Raw genomic sequence first — 24,309 nt, forward strand, 5'->3', positions numbered from 1 at the left:
CAAGGTGACGTACGGAACAGCCAATGAGATCCAGCAGACAAAAAAAACATAAACGTAAACTCAGTTGTTCCTTATTTTCCTATGTTTCCATTTTTACACAACTACTATACGTGGCCCTATCGAAATGTATGATGTAATTTCATGATGATTTTACGGTTTGAATTGTAATTAGTGTAGTTTTAGTTGAACTTCATGTCCCATAGTTCCGCGTTGCCTCCTCGCTACTACTTCCTCTTGCCTTGCGCAAGCTCACATCGTCGTAGAATGCGGATTTCGAAGCTAACGAGAATAGCTAGCTAGTAAGCTAAAAACAATCTTTTCCTTGTACGGCTTTAGACGTGTAAAATGTCTAAAACGCACGCACAGTCCCCGTCGTCCTCGGCAGCGACGGCTACCGGGGCTATCTCCTCGTCCTCTTCGTCCTCGCCCGCAGGGGGCTCGACATCTCCCGCAACCGTGTTGAACGTACAGCCCGAGAAACCTCAACATTACACGTACGTAGCTAGTTAGCTGGATAAGCAAGCTAAAGTGTACACAGCCTCACGTGTGGTTGTGTACTCCAAACAACAGCTGCATTTTTTTTAAATGGTTGCATGACAAACTTAACATTGTTTAAGATGACTGAAGCAAGTCTATTCAGTGTTAATGTGTTTATTAACCGGAGCAGGTATCGATAAAGAGGCCTACTATACTCAGTAACTGTAGCCATTTCTTAGGAGATCTGTTGTTCAGCTGCAATTAAGTTCTGTGCATATGTGTATAACTGGTGCATAAACTTTATGCTAGCTAACCTTTATATAGCAACACTTATAGAGAAATAAAAGCAACAGATAAGTGATCCCAGGAAAATCACTAAGAAAGGCAAAGAAAGAAAGTACTTTCAGTAAATATAAATATGCTCTTGTTAATATCATAGGCTGTAGCTGACTGTAACCCTGTCTACATATATTTCAATTTCTCCTTTTGGTTCCATCTCTCCCAGATACCTGAAGGAGTTCAGAACGGAGCAGTGTCCCCTTTTTGTACAACATAAATGTACGCAACACAGACCCTTCTCCTGTTTCCACTGGCACTTCCTGAACCAGCGGCGCCGCAGGCCCATCCGCAGACGGGACGGCACCTTCAACTACAGCCCAGATGTTTACTGTACCAAATATGATGAGGGATCAGGCACCTGCCCCGAAGGAGACGAGTGAGTGTCAAGCGATGCTTCGGTTTTGTACAAGTCTCCCGCGGGTCATGTTTGCATTATTTACCAAGGCCTCTGAAAATGAAGGACCTGTGGAAAGGGTGTGTGTTGTTTTTGATTTTGTAGTGAATTTGCAAAACTCACCTCTCTCAATACTGAAACCTCTCTACTGAGTTTCGCTTAATGCAGTGGGAGCCTTGTGTTTAAAATTTAAAATGTAAACAGTTTGTTGTGGTTTCTTGCAGCCAGTCTGCGTATAATTTTTTGTTCATATCCAGAACTTCATCTCTGTGCTCTTGAATTGGTCAGACAGAATTTGTTGGTCATAGCATGACAAAGGATCTTTTTCATATGTATGATCCTCACTGTGAGCCTTAGCGCGCAATCACTCTCTTGGTGGATCTCTCTTCCCCTGAGATGTGCTGAGCCATTGTCGCCTTCACAACAGCCCTGTTTAACATTTACGCATAAAGAGAATGCAAGTATAAAGGCTGTCGGGTGAAAGCTGACTTTGAAGCATGCTAATGAACTATTTTGCGGTATGCAGAATGTTCCTGTTGCTTTGTTCATGTCAGCATGTTTAGTTGTCACCGTTACCCAGATGTGAAACCGTACTTTTTTGCACAAATGAACCTTCAAATTACTGCTTGTTATGTCAAAAGGACAGAATGCACACAAAGCTGCAGTTATATCTAAAGTGAAGTGATAGTTTAGCCACTAAACACTCAGCTTTGTGATGTTTTCTGTTGCAAATTGTTGTATATTACTAGCATCATAGAGCAGTGCCAGTGCTTTTCACATAGTTGTTTTGAGCCTCATATCTCCAGCAGTTGTACCTCTGAAGCTAGGTTATATATTATTGTATAGGTATATGTTATTTTACTTATATCCTTATTGGAGTAGCAAATACAGCTGCATTTTAAATAAAAAGAAATAAGCGAGAAGAACTCATTTTGGACCAATTTTATGTATGAGACACTTTCCCTGCAATACTTTCACAACATTTTCTGGTTCCAGCGTCACACTCTTTTATTTTTTTAATACGATTGTTTTAAAGTGGCATACTTTGGGTTTTTGGAGTCAGAGTACTTTTTTTGCATTTTGTTGGCAAAACAGTTAATCAGTAATAAAATCCCAAGTGTTGGTTATATACAGATTGTTTTAAAATGCTTGTTTTTATGTGATTTTTTTCCCAGATGTCCATTCCTACATCGAACAGCAGGCGACACAGAGCGTAGATACCACCTCCGCTACTATAAGACTGGATCTTGTATCCATGAAACAGATGCAAAAGGCCACTGCAGCAAAAACGGCTCCCACTGTGCCTTTGCCCACGGATCGCATGACCTGCGCAGCCCGGTTTATGATATCAGGTGCACAAAATGAAACTTAAACGTGCGAGCAAACCAATTTTACATTTGTTTCTGTGTGTGACTGTGGGCGGCATTTGTTAACGCCGTGTGTGTTTTGCAGAGAAGTGCAGGTGATGGAGACTCAAGGAGGCATGGGGGCCACAGAGGGAGGAGGAGGAGGAGGGGGAGACGGACAGTCGGGACAGGCAGCCAGTACAGCACTGATAGAGAAGATCCTGAGTGAGGAACCACGCTGGCAAGGTAAGTCTGTGCTACAACATTCAAGGAATATCCCCAGGAATCGCATTCAAGGACCTGAAAGGTTCCTTCAGACCCCCTGGTTGTCTGTGTTTACACCGGGCTACAGACACAGGTGAAGATTAGCCAGATTATTCCACTGATGTAGAGAAAAGCAACTACTCTTTTTACTCTTCTTTTTTGTGTAAACATTTAACAACTTACTCCAGTCTAGTCCAGTAGGTGGCGGTAGCGAAGTAGGCTATACAGCAACAATTAAGCTGTATGAACAGCAGACACACATCAATGTGACTCTGCAGCAACAGATTCAGGCCAGCTGCTGTTGATCTCCAAGGGTTATTACAAAGTTTATCCAGTGGAAATGTTCCTTATGGTTTCGGTGCAGGACTAAAGTTGGTCTGAACTTGGCTTTACATTTTCAAAGTTGTCTTTGAGCGTCTCCAATCATTCTGCAGTCTGATAATTCCCCATATGTCCTTTGAAAGCCGTCAAAATCTGCCTGACACAATGTCTCTGTTTTGCCTCTGCACCTCCTCAGATAACAACTATGTGCTGTCCCACTACAAGACAGAGCTCTGTAAGAAACCTCCTCGCCTGTGTCGTCAAGGTTATGCCTGTCCGTACTACCATAATAGTAAAGACCGGAGGCGCAGCCCGCACAAGCACAAATACAGGTGCTCTATGACTGTATCCTAAAGAAGAGATTTACAGATCAGTGTATTATTTTCCCTCAACTGGGGGATATATTTGAGAACATTGTTGTTTGTTGTTGCCACCACAGAGCGTTGCCATGTCCAGCAGTGAAACAAAGCGAAGAGTGGGGAGATCCTAGTAAATGTGAGGGAGCAGAGGGTTGTCAGTATTGCCACACAAGAACAGAACAACAGTTCCACCCAGAGGTTTGTCTATCGCAGGAAACTTTCACTCATTAATTTTCACTCTTAATGACTGAAAATCAATATTAATGTGTTTATTTTTTCACAGATCTACAAATCCACCAAGTGCAATGATATGCAACAATGCGGTAGTTGTCCCAGAGGGCCCTTCTGTGCCTTTGCTCATATTGAAAGTAAGTCCCAGCACCAAAACCTTCATTGCGTCTTAACAACCCTCCAATGATTCTGTTTGTAATTTTATTTTGCTGTTTTTAAACCTCCTCCAGAGCCCTTTGTTTCTGAAGAACCATCATTCCCCAACCCCAGCTCCCCTCCTCCCCCGAGACCTCCCGATCCTCTACCTGTCCAGGAAGCTTCTTCTTCTAGTCCCAGCGGTCACAACATGGGTCCTGGGATGTGTTCTGTGCCAGATCCTTTCTCACCCTCTGCAGGGTCATGTGTAGCAGAGCAGGGATTACTAGGTAGCGTTTTGTCTCTGTGTGAGGACATGAGCGGAGGAGCCGAACCTCTGTCTCCTTGGGCCGGAGAAGGAGGGTACGGCAGAGCACCTGGATTTGAGCGAGAAGATCAGGTAGGAAGGACAGATAAATGAAACGTGGACATCATGAGTTACTATTGAATTAAAGATCCAGTGTGTACAAGTTATAGTGCCAACAATGCGGCCAAGAGAGTACCCCTCCCTTTCCAAATGTGTTGGAGGACATAACTGATATTACACTTTACTACACTATGTTTGTCCTGCATGTATTTGGGTCACAATTTTATTTTTTTTATATTGTTTGTGGTTTCAGGCCAAGCAAAGGAGTTTTGCTCTTGAGCATCGGAGCAGAGAGATGGCATCATCACAAATTAAACAGGTACAATCACTACATCTTTCTTACGGCTCATTTAAAGTAAACTTGTGCGCTGGCTCGCAGATCTTGCTCGCTCTGTAAAAACACCACCCAAATACTAGTCAGTGCTGTGTCTTTTTAGCCAGTTGGGTTAATTTTTGAAGCATTTCCTGCTTCACTTTCAACAATGGTGACTGAAACTTTCGCAACTTTCTGATTTGTTGATGTATACATGTGCACAACAACAGGAGACTTCAAAGAACTGATCACGTTCTCAGGGTTATGTTACGTTTTGGTTTTCTTGTCGGTTGTGAGATTTTGATGCAAGGACACAAAAATAAAGTTGCCGAAAACCTTTCCCTTCTCCTTCAGGACTTGTTGGTGTTTCTGCCAGTTGGCAGCCCTTTGAGCCTGTCCTCCAGCATCCCTTCCAGTCTGGCCGCAACACCACCCAGCCCCGCCCCTCTTGGACCTCCAGGATCTAGCATCTCTTCAGGCATGAACGCTAACGCCCTGCCCTTTTACCCCACAAGTGAGACTGTGGAGTCAGTTGTAGGTAAGTAAAAAAATCAATCCACGTTTAAAGCAGTGGTTATAAAAGTTGAAATTTCTAATTCTAATACGATATGTGTCACAGAGTCAGCCCTGGATGATCTTGACTTGAATGATTTTGGTGTATCTGCGTTGGAGAGAAGCTTAGAGAGCAGCTCTGCTCTGCCCAGCGTGGGAGTTATGCTGGGTAAGTCAAAGCATCAACACACTGAACTATAATCTACATATGAACATGCGCACAACGTATAGTAGTATGCTCATGCACACACACAAAAAGCAAATCAGCTTAAACATTTTTTTCTTTGTCTTTTTCTAGGAGGTAGCCAGCTCCAGAGTTCTGCCCCAGTCAACATCCCAGGATCCTTTAGCAGCTCTGCTCCTTTTAGCTCCCCTTCACCGTCTCCCCCAGTCAGGCCACACACTTCACCATTCTTCTCTACTCATTTGTCACAACCCAGTCAATCAGAGAGCGCCTTCTTGGGACCATCTCACAGCTCATTAGGTTGGTTAAATTTAATTTATAATAGTAAATGGTGTTATGAACGAGTCAAGCGCTCCCCTTCACAAGGAATGTTTCTTACAGAATGAAGCCTCCAGCACACACATTCAAATTTAGTAAGACGTGAACATATTTAGGACTCGTGTCCCTGTAATGTCAAGGTGTCGCTTATGGTTGGGTTGAAATTAAACCATTTATCTTATCTTAATACAACAGTTCATTGAGGATCATTTCTGTCGCTGTGTAGATTCTACAGAGCAGCTGCTGTTGATCTCCAGGGGGTGAGGCAGTTGCAGGAAGTTTTGATGGTTGTTTGGAGAGTTCAGAGTGGGTGTAAGATGTGAAAGTGGGCTGTTCAAATCAACAATAAAACAAACTGCTGTTGTCAGCTACTTGTTGGTCGCCTGCAGAGTTGGGGGTGGATTTCTTTCAGGCCTTTTCATGACCTTGCACTGACATCCAACATGCGCAGTCTGAACGCAAATGTCCGGCTTTAAGTACGTTCGTTCACACTTGACATTAACATGCGTCTCCACATGCGTCCCCGACCAGCACTTCCTGTCCTATCTGAGTTTTGTGCTCTGTATGCAAATAAGCACCTACATAATTTGTGGTGTTGTAGAATATTGTAACCACTACTGCCGTATCAAAACACAAACAACACTGCCGCTTAAAAGTATTTGCACCACTCTGAATTTTACTAATTTCTGCATAAAAATGACTCAAAACGGTGGATTTAACAGAACTGAAATTATACAAAAAGAACACGTTTAAACAAATGAAACAGAAATATTCTAATTGTACATTTATTTATTCATGAAAATTAATCATTTGCACATATGTGTGAGCTGCAAAAGTAAGTAAACCTTTGTTTTCAGTGTGTTTTTTATTTGAGATTTTGCTCCCTCTTCTGTAAACACTTTCTCTAGCCAGACAAATCAATCTGAATTACCAGTGTGAGTTAAAATGATTCAACATATATTTTTTTACTTTTCTCTGTAGGTCTGAATGGAATGAGCTCTAATATTTGGGAGCACTTCCCATCGGGCCAGGGTTCCCCTGGCACACCCCCCACCCTGTTGCCTTCAGGCCCCTGTGCTGAGACGACGAGGCTCAAACAGGAGCTCGAGGAAGCTCATAGGACGCTGAAGCAGTGGGGTCACAGCTGGAGACACACAGCTCAGGTAGGTAGGTAGTGGGGCATGTGTGCGTGCATGTCTGTGAAATGACTGTTAGTATAATGACTGGCATATTTATGCGGTTTGGAATAAATATCACATCATACTCCGCCGTCTTTCTCTTTTAGTCGTGGGCTGCGCTTAAAGCTGATGCCGAGGAGTCTCGTGCTCACGCGGCACGGTTAACCATGGAGGCAGAGAGAGCCAAGCAGGCTGAAGAGGAGGCGCAGAGGCAGGCTTCTCTCCTGCAGGAGGCGCTGGAGAGCTTAAGGAGCGGAGACAATCCCCATCTTGCACTGCACCAACTCCAGCTACTGCACAGACTGCCGTTGGAGTCGGTTCTCAGTTTACAGGCTCAGCTCTGTACCTGCTTACACGCTGTGGAACAGGTAACGCCTCCCACTCAGAGCTTAGCCTAGACCCTCACAGCCCCAACGTGGTTTGTACTGAACTGTGGACCATGCAGCACACTAGGGTCCACGCTAGCATGGTACTGCCAGGAAGCCGTTATGTGTCGATCAATTTTTTTTGTATGCAAAACTCTATTACAGTGACTATACTTGTTAGTCTTAGTTGCTCTGTAAATAGTTCCAACTCATCACTCTCCAGCTGAAGAGACCTAAACGTTTCACTCTTGTGTTTTCCAAGGTGGTGTACAAGAAACAGAGACAGTGCTGCGTGACATGTGGAGAGCAGGGTTCAGTGTCCCTGCCCTGCGGCCATGGACTACAGTGTGAGAGCTGCTCGTCCTCTACAGAGTGTCCGCTCTGTCCCGAACAGACCCTGGAGCAGCAGCTCTCTTGACCTCACAACTCAGTCGGACCACCGCAGATTCCAGACCAGTTAGTCCTGATTCCACAGATGCCAGCCTTTTTGATCCAGACCGCCATTCAAATGTAAACAGAGGTCACTTTGTATCATGGTAACAACACGAGCTCTGATCTGGTTGGGTACTTTTAAAGATGTTTAGTGAGCGCTAGTCACCAAGAGAAAGCTCTTAATGTGGAGTCAGTAACATTTTAGGATGAATAATGTTTCCAGTGTTACACCATACACCAGTACATTTAGCTTTGTATTGCTTCTGACCAGCAACACTGTTCTTTACCTCTGCTCTTGTGTTGTGAAAATAACTTAAAGACCTGCTGTAATTTTCTAACGCAACTATGGAACAATCACACAGATAGTCTGTAGAGTGTTATGCATCCGTTTGGACAGTTTCACAGGTCAAGGTCAATAGCATTTGGATTTTTGGGAGAAAAACATCTTTCCAGAAATTTAGAATAAGTAGAGTGGGTATAAAAACTTTTTGTAATTTAAAAAAAAAACTCAAAGATAGATCGTATCAGGACATTCGTACCTTTGTTTTAAAATTGCATACAATCACATTGAAAACCAGAGAAGAAAATATTTAAAAAAAAAAGTAGAATAACGTAATTGCACAAGTGTGTACACCAATGACCTAATACTTAGCTGAAAGGTCCTTCAAGGATTTTACCACAGCAGCTTGACACTTGCTGGGAAGTCTCAAGTCTCTGACAAAATGTTTCTGATCTGTCTAATTATGAGGCCACAGATTGTCTAGAGTTTTTACGGCTGAGCTCCGCCATTCTAAAACTTACATCTCTTATTGCTGAAGCCATTTTATTTCTTCATTTGCTTGTGTGGTTTGGATCGCTGTCATGCTCAGAGAGCATTTTTTCATTTTCAGTTTTCTAGCAGAGATCAGACGGTTAGTACTTAGGAGCTTTTCACTTTTCACTAAAGCCCCAATCGAAGAAAGCTAGCTCCAAATTGGGATGCTGTTTTTACAGCACAACAATTCCGGGCAAGAAAACTCAATCTTAGTCTCGTGAAACCATAAAACAGTTTTCCATGGATAGTTTAAGGGGACTGGGAATGCTTTTTTTTTTTTTACAAATTTTTCCCGTGCTTGAATGCGTTTTTCACACGTGCAAAAGTCATTATAGAATATAAAAGTCCATATATTTTTTTTTCTCCACTCATTGACCCAGTTAGTCTGGCTTCCAGGCTACTATTTCACACAGTATTATTGAGAATTTGATTCTCAACACAGCTACATAATCACTTATGAAAGGTTGTACACTCTTATGCAATTATGTTATCCCACGTTTTTAAATCTTCTTTCTCTGTAACGTTGGTTTTCAGTGGCATAGCAGAGGTGATTTTTAAAAAAAAAATACATGTACAAAAGCTCTGATAAGACTTGTCAGCAACGATCTCAAAACTGTCTAGATGGATGACTAACAGGCAGGTGAGCATTTGAGGTTTTATTTTTGATGGTGTTGAGCCATCTTAACAAAATCTACAGGTCTGACTGAAAACACTTAAAGGGCATACGTTGTTCCATCCAGACAATGATCCTATGTTGCTACAGCCGACAGGACGCCATCACACCAGTCTTCTGGTAGCACTTATCTAGATAATAATGAATTTGTTGTTTCAATTTTTTTCCATAGTTTTCTTTTAGTAAAGGAAATGTACAATGGTTAATTACTGTTCAGTAGTAACAGAAATATTTAAAAAAAAAAATAATTAGTTATATTTGTTTAAATGTACAACAGATGGCCTCTGTTTAAAACACTCAGGTTTGCTCAAATATTCTTCTACGTAAAACTGGAAGAGGAAGGCATGTCAAAACAGTTGAGGCAAATGTACTAAGTCAACTTGTGTAGTCTTTGAAATTTTTTTTTTAAATCGTTTTTCATGTTTGCTCAAACATTCATATTTTTGTCAAAACCGGCTCTTTTTGCAATGTTTAAAATCAATGTGCGACAGGTTTCTCTGCCAAAATTTTTACATTTGTAGTAATCTTTGACATTGACGGTGTGTCAAATGTAGTCTAATATATATATAAATACATATATATGTATACACACATGGTTAAGTGATGCCGTACTTATCTCTTGCACTGATTAGACAAAGCATCAGGAAGCATACAGATATGTGAAGCTGTGTGAGGTTTAAACACAGGTGTGGAAGTGGTCATGATCACTGTGATGGTCTTTGGTGAACCCATTCTCGGCATACTGTCCACACACAACTCATGCAACACCAGTGTTTCCTTCTGAGTGGATTTTTTCTTTGTTTTTGGTACAGATCATTAAAACAAATTGTATATTTTTGGAGGAAGAACTTGTTTCTGTGTGTTTCGTTACGGCTGGAGGGCCTCCTGGGACTGTTTCTCTCTCTGTCTTCGCTTCTTCACAAAAGCCTGCGCCTCCCGCTCTCCTTTCCTGGACTCCAGTAACTTCAGGATGCTGTCGTCTGGGAAAACGTACACAAAGATACAGAATTGATGTATTAACATGAATATACATATAGTAATTAGAGTGTAGAAAAGTATTAGCACTCGGCTACATCTTTAGAACCACTATTTGTTATCCCATATTTACATGTGTCTTGTAAAAGCATAGCTACGGTGGCTGCCCCCTCCCTAAAAGCCCAGTCTGCTCTGATTGGTCAGCTCAAATGGCCAGAGTTTTTGGAACCATGCAAGCTAGCTAGCTAGCTACTACCTAAACACGGAGAATAGCCGCCTCAACCAACACAGACGCAGATTTTATAACCAACAAACTGGACAGGGATGAAACCGAAGAAGAGCAGTGCCATGACATTGTGTCTGGAGCCAACGCCCATGAGTGCAGGATGAGTCACCAACTTGAAATGACCAATTCTAAAACGTTATTAAAGATACCCGCTGAATATTTTTTGTTATAGTTGGACCAGATATTGATGTACAGGAGACATGCAGTGCAAGACAAATAAAAGCACTTAAACATAGAATTTGATTTCAAGATGACTTTAAAAAATGTCGCAAAAACCTATTAGCGGTGTTATTCATTTGAGTTTTTGGTCACCTGAAAGAACTGCAGACCTCGAGGGAAATATTTGTCTCGCTTTACTTTGTCCAACAAAATAATTACGGGCCACAACACCAAAGCAACAAGCTTAAAGATCCTAAAAAAGCTCCTTAGGGAACAGTGAGTCAATTAGTACGAACCCTAGAAAGAATGTTAATATGGGAATATCAGACACAATGCAGAACCTTTTTGTCCCAAGGTCCTATAACAAATGTATCTGGCCATGGCCTAATTTAAAAATCTATACTCTATACGTCACTGGTCCAAAGCCTCTGACATATCCTACCATTAGGTTTAGGATGCATCAGAGACAGCCGTATCTGAGCAGGTATGACATCTGGCTGTAGGCTGAGTTCGTCTCCTTTCCTTTCTCCAGGAACCCCCGGTATGTCCTTGAGGGCCAGGAAGGCCTCGCCTTCAAAGTCATCTGGCCTCAAATTGTCATGATCCAGGACCGTGATGACCAGGCAAGCCGCCTGAGCCTGGCACTGCTCCAGGGAAACCATACTGCAATATGGAGGGGAAACAAAGGAGGTCAAACACTTCTGGAAAACAAACAGCAGCAGCAGCACGCGCTCGTTTATTAGTGTGGGAACTGAGTATAATGGCAAATAAAAGGGCAACAACTTACAAATCAAAAGACTCTTCAAAGAGGGGATTGAGTTCACAGCGTTTGATTTGAGTGCAGCGAGGCTCGATCTCGGGAAAGACGTGGTTAGGCTCCAGACAGAGCTGCACAAACGGGTCGCTGGAACCTGGAAAGAGGATTCAAGCGTTAGGTCGCACAAGTAAAGGTGATGCAGCGCCGTGGCTCTTCTGTAGTTCCGTCTCTTACAGTGGACAGCTATTTTGATCCAGTTTTACTATATATTTCATGTGATATTCATCTGGAAGAACGAGGCCATGGTAACGACCATGTTGGTAACGAGAGAAAGATGGTTTGAAAGAGGAGTAATGGAAGGCATCTATGTAGAGGTGGTAGAGTGGGATATAATATGCCATCAACAAACACAGTCTTAACATCTGTCTCTAAAATATTTACCGAATAAATACAGATTCCTCCAATTACAGGTAAGTATGTGGTCGTTAACATAGCCATGAGAGTTCCAGGTGGACAACACCCAAGGATGTTCCTGTTTAAACCCCAAGTCTCCTTTTAGAAGCGAAGAAGCGGCCTCGTTTCAGCTTGTTTTTAGGACAAGGAGCAACTGCGTCTACTGAAAGGACATGACTTTTTATCGTTAGCATGGTCTTACCATTATAGTCCATTGGTAAGAGGTTGACTGCATTCAGCACCTCGACTCGGAGTCTTTGGTCTGATCTTTTGTAAGATGCGAGGAGGGTGACTGCGCCGTACTTCTCTCCACTGTTCACTTTCTGTCATGCAGACGGTAGAGAAGGACAGACAGTCTGAACAAAGCGTGAACTAGTGTGAGTTTTTGCAAAAGTCAAAGAAGCGTTTCTTGCGAACAAACCTGCTCCCACATTTTCCTCTCAAGGAACTTCTCCACGAGCTGTTGGCTGCTCAGGGAGTTGTGAGTGAGATGAGCTTTAAGAGCCTAGGGGCAGACAGGAGAGGAGTCAGAGAATGAATCATGAATGAAGTGCGTTCATTCTGCTTTCATTCTCATTTTCAGTCTTGCATGAAAGAGACACAGACGCCTCCGACTGCTGTCGTCCGCAATTTCTCACCTTGTAGTCGTCAGAGTGGAGCGTTTTCAGAGGAAGTCCGTTTCCCTCGCCGTGGAAACACTGCTCTAGGCACTGAAATGAGCAGAACAGGAAATACAGTGTGCCATGAAACTGGGGCTGTTCCTCTGCAAGTGTGTAAACACTTAGCACTGATTAAAATGCTTCAGTCACTTTTTAAAAGTCTTAATTTTAGACTGGCGATCACCAAACATTTGCCAGCCTAATGAGACTGATGCATCCTCAAAGTCTACTCATGTATTGCACGTCTCTATTTGGACTTTTGGTGCCAGTACTTGGTGTAAAAGTATTCCATATTACAATCAGAATGAAATGGGTTTTAATTGGTATTCTTACAGCATTGTGATCACCAGATATGTTTAATGTGTTCTTGATAAGACAACACTGTTCTGCCCTGGAAGTCAAGCCAACTACAGGGCTGTGGACCGACCTGCAGTGTATACAGAAGTCTCTGGCAGAACACCATGAGCCCCTCTTGCATTGGATGCTGAGTAGCCACCTGGTAGAGGATTTTCACTGAGTTATTCCACAAAGGAGTCAAGAGGCTGCACATAGGGGAGAAAAAAAAAAAGAGCAGAGCTTAGTATTAATTAAACAAAAATGCGAGTGAGCCATCGATATCGTGGCTCCAAGTTTCTCCACTCTCGTCCAAAGTCACAAGATGGCGCTGCCCATATCCCCGGAAAAACAGCGTCAGTTTGGCCATTGCAAGGAAGTGGGGGCGCGTCATCCATATTTATATACAGTCTATGCCGTGTACCTGTTGAAGTTCTCCTGGACCAGGTTCTCATTCATATACTGCAGCTCCCGCTCTAGGTAGCGCATGAGAGGGTCTGCAGCCTAAAACAGAGAAGATGTTTGATATCAAGCAAACATAAAACGCTTCTGTATTGTTGATAAAAACTTTTCGTTGGGTCTGATGATCACTTACATCCTCTGTGGACTTGGAGGGAATCCTGCGCCTGGTTGACATGTTTCTAACGTGAGTCTCAATGTCTGTGTTCAGCTGGTGAGACATTTCACAAATAAAAAAGGTTCACAGAGCGTACATACTGCATTATGTATAGGGCTTTTCAAATGCAATAGCTTTTCTTCTTTGCTACCTTCTTCCCAAGAGTGTCTAAAGCGGATCGGATTTCTCGGCTGAGGATGCTTTGGGCTTGCTGAAGCTGTGAGTGCAGCGTGTTGCGGAACTGGCTTTCCCCGATCACGTTCTGGGTCCGATCTCGAAGCCCCGTCCAGTTCAGCTGCGTAGGAAGCCGGGTCAGCACTGACCTCAAGTGCTCCAGGTCGTTCACTACCACACACAGCTGCAGAGGGAGGACAGACTCTTGTGTATCATGTAGCGTCGGAGGGATTTCTCGTTTTCGTGTGCTTGCGTGTGCTTACCATGTTGATGGCGCTGCCGTGGTCAGAGTTCTCAGACAGCACCCTTACCCTGTCCTTAAGGGACTGACAGTAGTTCACCACGATCTTACACACATCCTGAAAACACACAGGAAGCAAAGGTAGAACAACCTCCAGTTTAATCTGAGCTACTCTGGATTAAGACAGCAGCACACAGTACCTCCGTGAGTTTGACCATGAGCATGAAGGCCTCCTCAGGGTCAGGCCAGGACAGCTGCTCCCACAGCTGGCAGATGGGCTGGATGCACGCAACCAAGTCTACTGCTGAGGAGCTGTGTTTTATGGGCACGGCGCCAGACTGCAGAGGCTGGAGCTGAGAGGAGAAAAGAGTTTAACCTTTTCAGGATGAAACGTCCGTTATGACGACAAAACACAAATTCAGGAAGCGTCCAGAGGTACCTGGTCCACCTGCACAGCCCTCTCCACCCTGTCCTGAGTGGTGCTGAACGCCTGGTTGAGCCAGTAAGGAAGGGCATCTCTGAAGCCCTCGTGAAAATTAGTCAGCTGGAGTAATCCCCTGAAAGAAAGGCAGGCATTTAACTTAAACAAAAAACAATATTTTAGCCAAACGTAATGGATGAATACACAGATCGGCCATAACATTATGACTACATTAGACTACATTGCTTCTTAAGAAGGAAGGCTACACTAGCATAAACACTCTGGGTGGCCAAAGTGCTGAACAAAATATCGGTCTAATATTTTGGGTGGTTTTGTGTGCGTTCTTTTGAACAGTTGTTGGGGCTGGAAAACCATCGGCTGTATCTGGCAACGCTGGTCGATGTTATAAGCAGGAAAAAATGGGCAAGTGGAAGGGTTTGAGGGACTTTGTGATGGCTAGACGACCGGGTCAGAGCATCTCCAACTCTTCGTGTGGTGACTAACAGCGGTCCAAGGACAGAAAAGAACATGCAGTCCATTACAGTTTGTTTTTTTATAGAGCTGCGTAGCTGCAGACCAGTCAGGGTGTCCATGCTGACCCCCTGTCCACTGTCTGATAGAACTGGACCGCGGAGCAGTGGAACAAAGTGTCCTGGTCTGATGAGTCATGCAATCTGGGGAACATACGGGAACATCAGGTGGCGATGCATATCAAAGTAACATCCACGTAGATGCCAGGACTCAGGTTTCCCAGAAAAACATTACTTTGTCATGAGACCATCAGTGTTACTTCGTGAGTTGGTGGTCGTAATATTGTGACTGGTGTATGTGGAATTGTTTTGTAAAAGAAAACGGTAAGCTAAATGCTAAATAGAAGGTAGGACATTGCTTTCAACTCGCTGGAAGTAATGAATGAAACGATTGGAAACACCTTCAGTTGAGCCTGACCTTTTCTGTAAGAAAGCCTTGTCTTTGTGGATGGCCTGCAAGCTCAGATAAATGGGGAAGAGGCTGTTGGCTAGGGGCTGCTCCATCTGGCCCTCCATCAAGGCCAGCGTGTTCCTCACTTCTTCGGCCAGCTGCGGAGGCGGAGGAGGAGAAGAAGCGGTGGAAATGCGCTGAGGTGAGTTTTGTCGGGCAAATTACGAGTTGGCGGGACTTCGCTCGCCACTTACCAGAGCGTCAAACCTCTGATAGACGACAGTGAACGCATCGACTTGGACAGCACTGTTGGGATAACAAAAACACATTCGTTGTTTAAAAAACTACTCAAACAAATTGTATTTACAGCCGTCAAAAAAATGTATTTATTCTATTTTTATCCAGAAACCACCAACATGAGTTCTACTAGTAACACTGACTTAGGGTTCTGCACAATATCATGGCCCTCTTGAACAAAATACAGCTGCGATTCATGCTCATTACTTGCAACTGTGTCACACTGGCTAGTCACAGTGAGAAAGGAAGGTCAAAAGTAATTTTAGATTGCCCACCTGACAAATACTCTATTCCAGACATCCTTGTTGTGTTTTATGTCCTCCTGCACCTCCCTAATCAACCTGGAGAGGGCACTCCCAATCTCTGAGAGCTCCTACACGTCAGCAGAAATAACATTAGTGGGGAGAAACCACGTAAGCTTCAAGCTGGAGTCCATTCACGACGTGCTTTACCTTAGTCATTGGCTGATGTAAACCCTTTTTGATGGTAAACCACTCCTGTGTGCCTGTCTGATATAAAAGCCATGTTATGAGTAAATAAAGATGTGCGATATATTCTACACACACAGCCGGAAATGCTCTCACGAGTGTGACGACTGACCTGTATGGCATCGCTGACCTCATCATGAAGCTCAAACTGAGCTGGGTTCAGCTTCTGAAAGGCCCGAGTCTTACAGATCTGGACCAAGATCCTGAAAAACATGCACAGTCAGGTGCGACACGATCGAAGCCAACAGCTCTGTTGGAGCACTTCTACCTCTGTGTACCTGAGCAGCGTGTGTAGTTTTGGAGTAGCACTGGGAGTCGGGGGGAAGATGTCTCTGTATTTGGCCACCAGGCACAGGCCGTACTGCAGGAAACCATGAAGAGAGTCCCCAAGTTCCTGTTTCTGAAAACAGAGCGCAACACCTTTCTCAACGCTCGTCTGCGCTCAAATATCAGCTCCTGTTTTCTGTGTTTAAGGTTTTTATAAAGGGACCAGGAAAATCTGGCATGAGCTGGCTGGTCAGCAGTCGACAGACAAAAACACTCCTAGCATGTGACAGAATCTTTTTGGAAAATTTGACAAGTTTATGAAACAGAAGTGCTGCACGAAGTAGTAAGAAACAATGGAGGAAGTATTCTAAACCTTTGACTGCACAATAGCAACGACCTGATGTAAAACCTCAAATATTTGCTTATTAGTTGCACTCAAGAGCACGAAATAAAAGTAAACAGCACTACTTTTTATAGCCACCAAATCAACTTGCGTCATTTTATTTCTGAATCAATTGCGTAACCGAACTATTTTTAATAATGTTGGACAGCTCAGTGTGTAATGGATTATAATTTTATTATTTTTGATCTGATCACATGTTTACTGTGTCTAGATGCCAAATAAACGTGGTAGAATTTCCTCTGAAATGTCGTACGGTGAAAGTACAAAGTAGCTGGAAATGGAAATTCTCTGAAACAAAATGGTATTTCCTACCGCTTGAGCGCTCGTACCTGTTGGTGAGGCAACTCCTGCTGATGCCAGTGGTATTCTATACTGGTGAGCTGCTGGAGCAGAACAGACGAGTCCACCTCTAAACTCTGGTACAGCTTGCTGTAAGCCACCCACTTACTGTCAGGGGACACATCCACACTTATTGTAAAGAGAAAGTCGGCACAAGGCAACCACACTTGTTACCCAGTGGTTAGACAGGGCTGAGACACAGAACTGAAAGCACAATAGATTATAAAACTGCCTGAGAGTTAAAGCAAGACACATGTGAAATAACTATTAAAATGCTAAAATATTTAAAGGTGCATTGGTTTCCATAACAGTGTAAAGCTAAATGTCTGAAACAACTCATTTGCAAGTTTCACTTCAGCATTTGCTTGGTGTAAATCATTTGAATGCAGAAATATGTTCATGTCACCACTGCACCTGACAAATCATTGACCTGACATTAAACCTATGGTTTTTCAATGTGCTGCCATAGCTTGCCTCACACAGAACTTCAGGACAGGTCAGCCTGCGCATCAGCCCCCATAAACCCTCACATAAAATGCCTCAAGTCCGCGAAACGTAAAACTCACGCCAGGTCTTGCAGAAAAGGTGAGAGGTCGTTCTGCGTGGCGTAGTGCTCGAGCAGAGTCTGAGCCTCGCCACACAGCGCCCCTTTCCACGGAGCGGAACTCTGAGTGGGACGAAACAAGACGAGGGGTTAAAGAGTGAAGACAAAAGAGTAAGGGAGTTTAACGAGATTCTTTAAAGAACTGAAGATGCTTTACCTGTTGTTTGGAGATGTAAGCCTGAACAAACTGCTGCAGAATCCCGCAGTAGTTGATGTAAGCGTTTCGACCGGCGCTCAGCGTCCCGTCTCTCTGTCGAATACAAATCAAGTCTGAAAAAGTGTCCCAAACCGACCCGTATCCCTACAACCGTCCTACAACACACATTTGTTACTCAAACCTGAGCAGTGTGTCGTTACCTCCACTGTTAATGGAGTCCATAAATTTCCCGCTTCCTCTTTTTTGTGAACACTTAACCAAGATATTTCATTCTCAGTTCATTTTAGCAAACGTTTCCCTGCAGGAAATCTTCATAACTTCACGAAGCCGGGAAAGTGTGACAGAAAAGGTGACAGAAGACATTCCTTTACCGATTTATGGATGAACTTGAGGTTGAGGTGGCACTGGCCTCGGTCGGGGTACGTCTCCGTTCTGGGCTCCAGATTATACCAGTTGTCTTCGGTACAGTGGAGATCCTGTGGTGTGATGATATAAACAATAATTAGACTGGGAAGACAACAGAGATCATAATAGCAGGTAATAAAAATATGAATATTGACTACCTGTAGCTTTAAGATAACATTCCCCAAGAAGTCATCTGTGCCTTTTTCCTTTTTGGCGTCCTTGATCATCCTAAATAGGCACAAGTTGAAACATTTATGTGTTCGTTCAAATAATAGTGCATACCAAGAATGAATTGGGAATTTACTACCTTCTTAGACTGTTGAAGTTGGTTTTGATCTCCTCTAGTTTCTGAGTGAGGGACACCTCTTCATCCTTGTCCCTGTGACAGATTCAGATAAGGCACAGCGAAGGTGAACGTAATGAACTTAATTTAAAGAAGACAAAGTGAAGTTCTCTGAGTTCTTCTCACCACATTTCAAGGTGGAAGCTGGAGCCGGCGAGACCTCCAAACTCTCTAAAAAATAAAAAATAAAAGAAATTGTCACAAGCAAAGCACAGTTCAGTCAGATTCAGCTGACGTGACGAAGACTGCCAACTCACAGTATGAAGGTCTGGTTCCAGATGGGGTTGAGGGTCTGCTTCTTTATGTCGGACTGGTAGACTTTGTCATGTGATGCGGCGTCCTTCACGACGGACTTGCAGGGTTTGGCTCTGTGCTGGCGCGTCCGGCTCTCCTCCTCGTCCTCCAGTATGGTCAGCAGGCAGTACGGGTCGCTAAAACCTGTTCAGAAACATGACCAAGGTTTGTGGTGGACTCAAGTAAAAGAGAGATAACGCCACGGGATGACATGGGGGGAAAATGGTTGCTGGACACAGTTCAGTTAAAAAACCCCAAAAAACATTCAAATTACAGCTGATTGTATTTAAATGGACATTGTAATTCCTTCCTGGGCACAGTGTCTGCTATATTCTGTAAGAATAATCAGTTTGAAGCTACTGTTACGTGCTAATTTTAGATAAATTTGTATCCGTCCCCACTTTCCATCCTGCACCACCGGAAGCTCAGTGTTTTTTCAATGTGTCATCATGGAGTGACACCGTTCTAGTCTCCAGTTGCTGAAATGCTGTGAAATCCTGTGTTAAATGTGGTGCTAGCTTCAATTTAATGAGCATACTAAAATCCCCACAGCGCGAACAGGATAATCTTTAGCTTTGAGCTCTTTTTATCATCAAGGGAAACTCTACTGGACAAACCCTTTTTGAAGTTGGCATTTCAACACGTGGAGGCAATGAATATCTGTTTTTGTGGCATTTTGTGTTTCCGTTTTTCATTATGGGAAGTATTTCAACGGATACGGATAATAAAAAAAAAAAAAACACCTCTGCATGTCCTAGTCCCACAACCAATCAGAGTTATAGAATAGAAAGGAGAACTGGTGCTGACCAAGGTTGTGCACCGCTTACAGAGCAGAGATGTTGAGATTTTTTTCTTCTGTTGACAGCACTTTATATCGATTTCATCCATAAACTGATGCTTTAACGTGACTAAAACCCTCTGACCCAGAGCTGTAGTGAAACCAACCAATCGAGTGTGAGTGCAACGGCCATCCTTAGAGACGCTGCGGCCAAAAAGGGTGAAATAAAATGAGCCCCAGTCACCACATGGTCGAAGAGAGCCACGTCTGCAGAGGTGAAGCAGGAACTCACCACTGACGTCTTTTCCCAGGATTCCTTTGGCTTCCTTCACCGTTGCCATCAGACAGTATACTGGGGGCTGTACAAGTCAGTCAGACAGTTAGATACTCGGATAATAATAATAAAGCCACGTACGTGCGGCCTCAAAAATGCAGATTGCATCATTTCCCCCACAGGGAAGGCGGTGGAAAAATTGAGATTCATCGTATGAAATCTATAAATAGAACCTAGGGGTCTCTGTCGGCGCATTCGTTGGAACAAATGAGCGGACATCCTTTTCTCACCTCTGTGCTCTGAACCCTCTCCATCAGAGTGTCGTGCTCTGACTCTGTCATATTGAAAGCCTGGTAGATAGGATGGATAGGAAAGAAATCTCTGTAATCAGTCATACACCAACACAGTTGCAAGGTTGCATGAGTGGCGTGATGCATCAATCTGGCCTTTACCTCCTTTATGTACTGGTGAAGCTGACTGTCTGTGAAGGCCTCGGGTGTCGACGGTTTACCCATCTTATGCGCTATGGTGTACAGCAGCTCCTTATACAGAGGTTTCAGCTTTAAACAGAAATAAACGGAGTGAGAACGTGGCTGGAAAATGACATTTCATATTCGGCGTGGCCAATGAATGACGGTACCTCCATCTCCTTGTGTCTCCTTGCCTTCTCCTCCGGATTTTCATCTTCTTTAAGGTCCTTAGAGAGACAAGCAGTACTTCATGATTCGTATTGGGTGATTATGAAAAAGTTTAAATGATAAATTTGAGGTTTTTAGCGGTCATGCAGCGTCACCTACCCTCCTGTCTTTCAGTTTCCTCGTCCATCCCAGTTTGCGTGTATGCCCAGGTGAAAACTTGCAAGAGAATGATCAATAATAGACTGTTACAAGTTATGAATACGTCACATTACTGTTGATTAGTTTCTAAAACTAATGTACAGTCTCATATTTGTATTTTCTGGGCTGTCATTCTCTCTTTACTCCGGCATTACCTCCATTAATTGCCGTGCAATGTGAAATACGGATTGAATTAGGATGGGTTGCCATTAGATTTTGTGCAGACATTCAGGGTCCTCAGTTTTCCTCTGTGTCTCCACTATGCCTGAACTCCTCTAGTAAACTATCTCAATAAAATCTTGACATTTATTCTCCCAAGAGGATGTATCTTGATGGTCATCCCCTGACTTTTACTCTAGCAACGCCAGCAGGCCATGTTTTGAGGGGAATGTCTTCATCTCTGTTTGTTCACTTGTCAATGGCTGAGCTTGAGGCCTTAGTGTCTGCTAACAGAGGGCAAACACACCTTTAGCTACTAGTGTGGCTTTAGTTAGTCAGTCTTTAGTGTTTAGTTCATGAAGACAAATCTGTTGCAAGTGCAACGCGACCACCCAGCAACTGACATGCTTTACCTGTCTGAATCTTGGTAAGCTCTGATCCTGAAAGACAAAAGAGAAATGTGCTTTAAAGTGTTGAAATACTGGGAAGTTATACATTTTGTCTAAATCTGGTCAAACCAAACAGATAAAAAAAAACAAAAAACAGGAGGTGATCTGCCTTCAGTGCTAGATCACTATACAAAAAATACCCCTCACTGCTCTTGAGATACACGCATGTTTTTTTTAATATCTAATGAGGCCTGTGTAAGGGACTTCCTCTATTGCTGAGAATGAAACTGACCTGGAAGCTACAACCTACTCAATATTCAAAGCAGGAAAATCGCTTGACATGGAATGACAATTAAACCAAGCTGAAAACGTGTAAATACACCTGCACCCGCCCCCACTACATACCCACACACACAAATACGGGCATTTCCATTGCATTTGCATATAGCATGAATGTTACAAATGATACCCTGTGTTTAACGTTTGGAAACAGCAGTCAAAATACGGCACAACGACAACACCGTACGGCTGTGACAACTGTTCTTCATTCTACATCATCTAAGAATACATCCAAGAACAATTGTGAATCATAGTCAGCATCTCGAAAAAAGCTATTTAGAGACAGTGACTCAGTCTCTGAATGAAGACACACTGTTGCAACTGGACTTTTATGTTACTTAAGAAAGCAAAAACATTTGTTTAAGTCTGAGTGTAAATAATGAAAAGACAACCCAGAGTTCCAAGCCTTTCAAAGACAAGTTTAACATAGCTGAGGTCATCATCAGTTTGGTTATCATCCCATCGCGTGGTTCGTAGCTAGTTGAGAGCCAGCACTGAACAAATACTGAGTACATTACAACGTTGCCAAAACGCTCCAGTGGACTGTGGACCCTACCTGTGCAGGTGCCTGTAGTAGATTGTCCCCCGTGCTGATGGGCTCGGTATGACCTGCCATATTGATGATAATATCTGATCATCAGCAGCCTGTCTGGCGAGCCGGAGTGCTCTGCGTGCGTGAGATAGGGAAACTGTGTGAGATGTGTTGCGATGAAATATCACACAGCAGCCGGAAGTCATCACTTCCTGTAGAAGGTGGTACCGTCAAGGACTGTGACTTCTGACTTTTTCTTCATCTAGTGCCCTGTGTGTTTGACTAACAGAACAACAGACCTCGCTATCTTGTATGTGTGCGCGCACAAACCTGAATACGTGCACATTGTTTTTAACCTCAGTGCATCTTTGTTAAAGCTTTGCAGTCCTTGTTGTTGTCTAAGCCTTCTGTTATTATGTTACTGTCAGCGTTATTACATGGAACCCACGTTGTGTCATATAAATACTTGCATACTATATCTGTATACACACAAAAAGGGATAAGCTTGTCCACAAACTTGTTGCATAGAAAAATTAACATTATTATTTATTTCTTGTAAGTTGATCAAACAACAGTTTATGTAATATTATGTGCACTTTTGAGTGGGAAGTTGATTCTGTTTAGATATTTTAGCTTTCGTTTGTTTAGATAGTTTAACTTAGCACACTGTAATAGTAATGTACACAATATACATACATACATAATATGATATGTAGAGGAAAATAAACTTAAACGATTTCTTGAATGTGTACACATCTTTGTATTATGAATTTGAATTAGATTAGCTAGCTAGTTAAGGCAGCCGGTTTAGCTAGAACTTGTGCTGTTTTTACAACAAAAGGTAGTGTATAACAACTTACACTGCCTGGCCAAAAAAAAAGTCGCCACCTGGATTTAACTAAGCAAATAGGTACATGCCTCCTATTGGATAATTACTGCATGGTGATTATCTTTCAGCTGGCAACAAGTTATTTAACCCCAACTGATGCAATGAGTGGCTTCTCATTTCTTAAACAACCATGTCATGTCGAAAGACACATCCCGTGGTCGTGGGTAAGATGTTGATCTGTTTGAGAAGGGTCAAATCATTGACATGCATCAAGCAGAGAAAACAGCTAAGGAGATAGAAGTAACTACTAAAATTGGGTTAAGAACTGTCCAACGCATTATTAAAAACTGGAAGGATTGTGGAGAACTATTGTCTTCAAGGAAGAAATGTGGTCGGGAAAAAAGTCCTGATTGATCGTGATCTGCGATCACTTGAACGTTTGGTGAAAACAGGCTAATCAAAGAAAAACAACAGTAGAACTCAGGGCTATGTTTAACAGTGAAAGTAAGAGCATTTCCACACGTAAAATGTGAAGGGAACTCAAGGGATTTGGACTGAACAGCTGTGTGCAGACAGTTCCAATATTAAAACTCACTGGGTAACTAAACATAATACATTAAGATTACCACACAACTTGTTTTACAGTGTACAAAATGCAACAGTATTGCTGCATCTTGAGTTGGTTGATCAAGTTGGCAATACATGTTAAATTTTGAGTTGTATTTGTGCTATTGATCTTATAATTAGTGCAATAATCTAATATGTCATACTTTTGATTAGCTGAGATCCAGGTGGCATCATTGCTTAATAACATCTTCCCTCCCTTCAGTTGCAAACTTTGACATTAAGGTTAGTTACTTCACATCCTATGCATTGCAACATGGGAAAAGTCATTACATTTGATTCAACTGTTTGCATTAACAACTTTTGGTACTCTGTTGTACCTTCTTTCTATCCTTTGCACAAATAATGTCAGTGCGTATAAGTGTATGAATGTATGTATGGTCAGAGAAAGGACAGTCAAAGACCTCCACTGCCTTATTAACATCATGAATTCTCAGTTTGTTGCATCTTGCACAAGCTTGTCGCTACTTCTGCAACTTGACCACTCTCCTTTCCTGGCTTCATTCTGAGAAATGCTGTTACTTATTTTAAGAGGCGCTGAATTCTGTACAGTCCTGCGACAGACTGGCGACCTGTCCAGGGTGAAACCCGCCGCTCACCCGATGACAGCTGGTATAGGCTTGAATAAACTAATACCAAAGAATTATATTTCGTTTTTTTGTTTTGTTTGTTTGTTTGTTTGATTTGGTTCTCTATGTCTGTTGTCAGGACTTATCTGCTGATGGTTTTGGTCATTTTTATGTCGAAATGTTGAACACATTCCTAGTTGTGTTTTAATATTTATATAGTAGTATAGTGTATATAGAGAAAAATGAATCACCAAGCATATTTAACTAGTGTTGATTTAAGACACAAAACAAAACTGGTGTACACTTGTTAGTCATTTTATGCACAA

The 24,309-nt window shown here is 42.8% G+C and overlaps 2 protein-coding genes across 4 annotated transcripts; one reads left to right on the forward strand and one right to left on the reverse strand.

Moving 5' to 3' along the window:
- Positions 1–103: 103 nt before the first annotated feature.
- unk (unk zinc finger) lies at positions 104–7,561 on the forward strand (the record flags this gene model as incomplete). Of its 2 annotated transcripts, XM_084567410.1 has the most annotated exons (15): positions 104–494; positions 983–1,192; positions 2,386–2,562; positions 2,663–2,802; positions 3,338–3,473; positions 3,581–3,698; positions 3,784–3,868; positions 3,962–4,266; positions 4,487–4,552; positions 4,901–5,084; positions 5,166–5,267; positions 5,397–5,582; positions 6,582–6,763; positions 6,886–7,146; positions 7,406–7,561. In XM_084567410.1, exons 1-15 carry the CDS (start codon positions 346–348, stop codon positions 7,559–7,561), a joined length of 2,457 nt encoding a protein of 818 aa, XP_084423536.1. In that variant the 5' UTR covers positions 104–345. The 2 variants fall into 2 exon arrangements, with proteins under 2 accessions (XP_084423536.1, XP_084423537.1); XM_084567411.1 differs by lacking the exon at positions 7,406–7,561 and having other exon boundaries at positions 6,582–6,767; positions 6,886–7,038.
- Positions 7,562–9,903: 2,342 nt separating this feature from the next.
- unc13d (unc-13 homolog D (C. elegans)) lies at positions 9,904–22,503 on the reverse strand. 2 transcript variants are annotated; one of them, XM_084567409.1, is made up of 34 exons: positions 21,986–22,503; positions 21,115–21,141; positions 20,504–20,560; positions 20,347–20,403; positions 20,159–20,266; positions 19,997–20,056; positions 19,725–19,791; positions 18,618–18,798; positions 18,487–18,531; positions 18,325–18,396; positions 18,176–18,245; positions 17,984–18,088; positions 17,613–17,705; positions 17,418–17,518; positions 16,842–16,959; positions 16,121–16,242; positions 15,955–16,045; positions 15,807–15,863; positions 15,630–15,727; positions 15,312–15,363; positions 15,085–15,215; positions 14,155–14,272; positions 13,916–14,068; positions 13,738–13,833; positions 13,452–13,658; positions 13,280–13,354; positions 13,109–13,188; positions 12,779–12,893; positions 12,331–12,402; positions 12,114–12,197; positions 11,895–12,015; positions 11,270–11,393; positions 10,925–11,145; positions 9,904–10,042 (listed from the first exon to the last, which is right to left on the reverse strand). In XM_084567409.1, exons 1-34 carry the CDS (start codon positions 22,043–22,045, stop codon positions 9,930–9,932), a joined length of 3,351 nt encoding a protein of 1,116 aa, XP_084423535.1. In that variant the 5' UTR covers positions 22,046–22,503; the 3' UTR covers positions 9,904–9,929. The 2 variants fall into 2 exon arrangements, with proteins under 2 accessions (XP_084423535.1, XP_084423534.1); XM_084567408.1 differs by having other exon boundaries at positions 17,984–18,245.
- Positions 22,504–24,309: the final 1,806 nt, after the last annotated feature.

This window comes from Chelon labrosus, assembly GCF_963514085.1.
Source record: "Chelon labrosus genome assembly, chromosome: 19".
NCBI classification, from domain to species: Eukaryota; Metazoa; Chordata; class Actinopteri; order Mugiliformes; family Mugilidae; genus Chelon; species Chelon labrosus.

Coding starts and splice junctions, on each gene's coding strand:
- unc13d (XM_084567408.1), bottom strand. CDS start 22,045: ATGGCAGGTCATACCGAGCCCATCAGCACGGGGGACAATCTACTACAG. Junction 20,267..20,346: donor GGAGACACAAGGAGATGGAG/GTACCGTCATTC, acceptor TTCTGTTTAAAG/CTGAAACCTCTGTATAAGGA. Junction 11,146..11,269: donor TTTGAAGAGTCTTTTGATTT/GTAAGTTGTTGC, acceptor TCCATATTGCAG/TATGGTTTCCCTGGAGCAGT.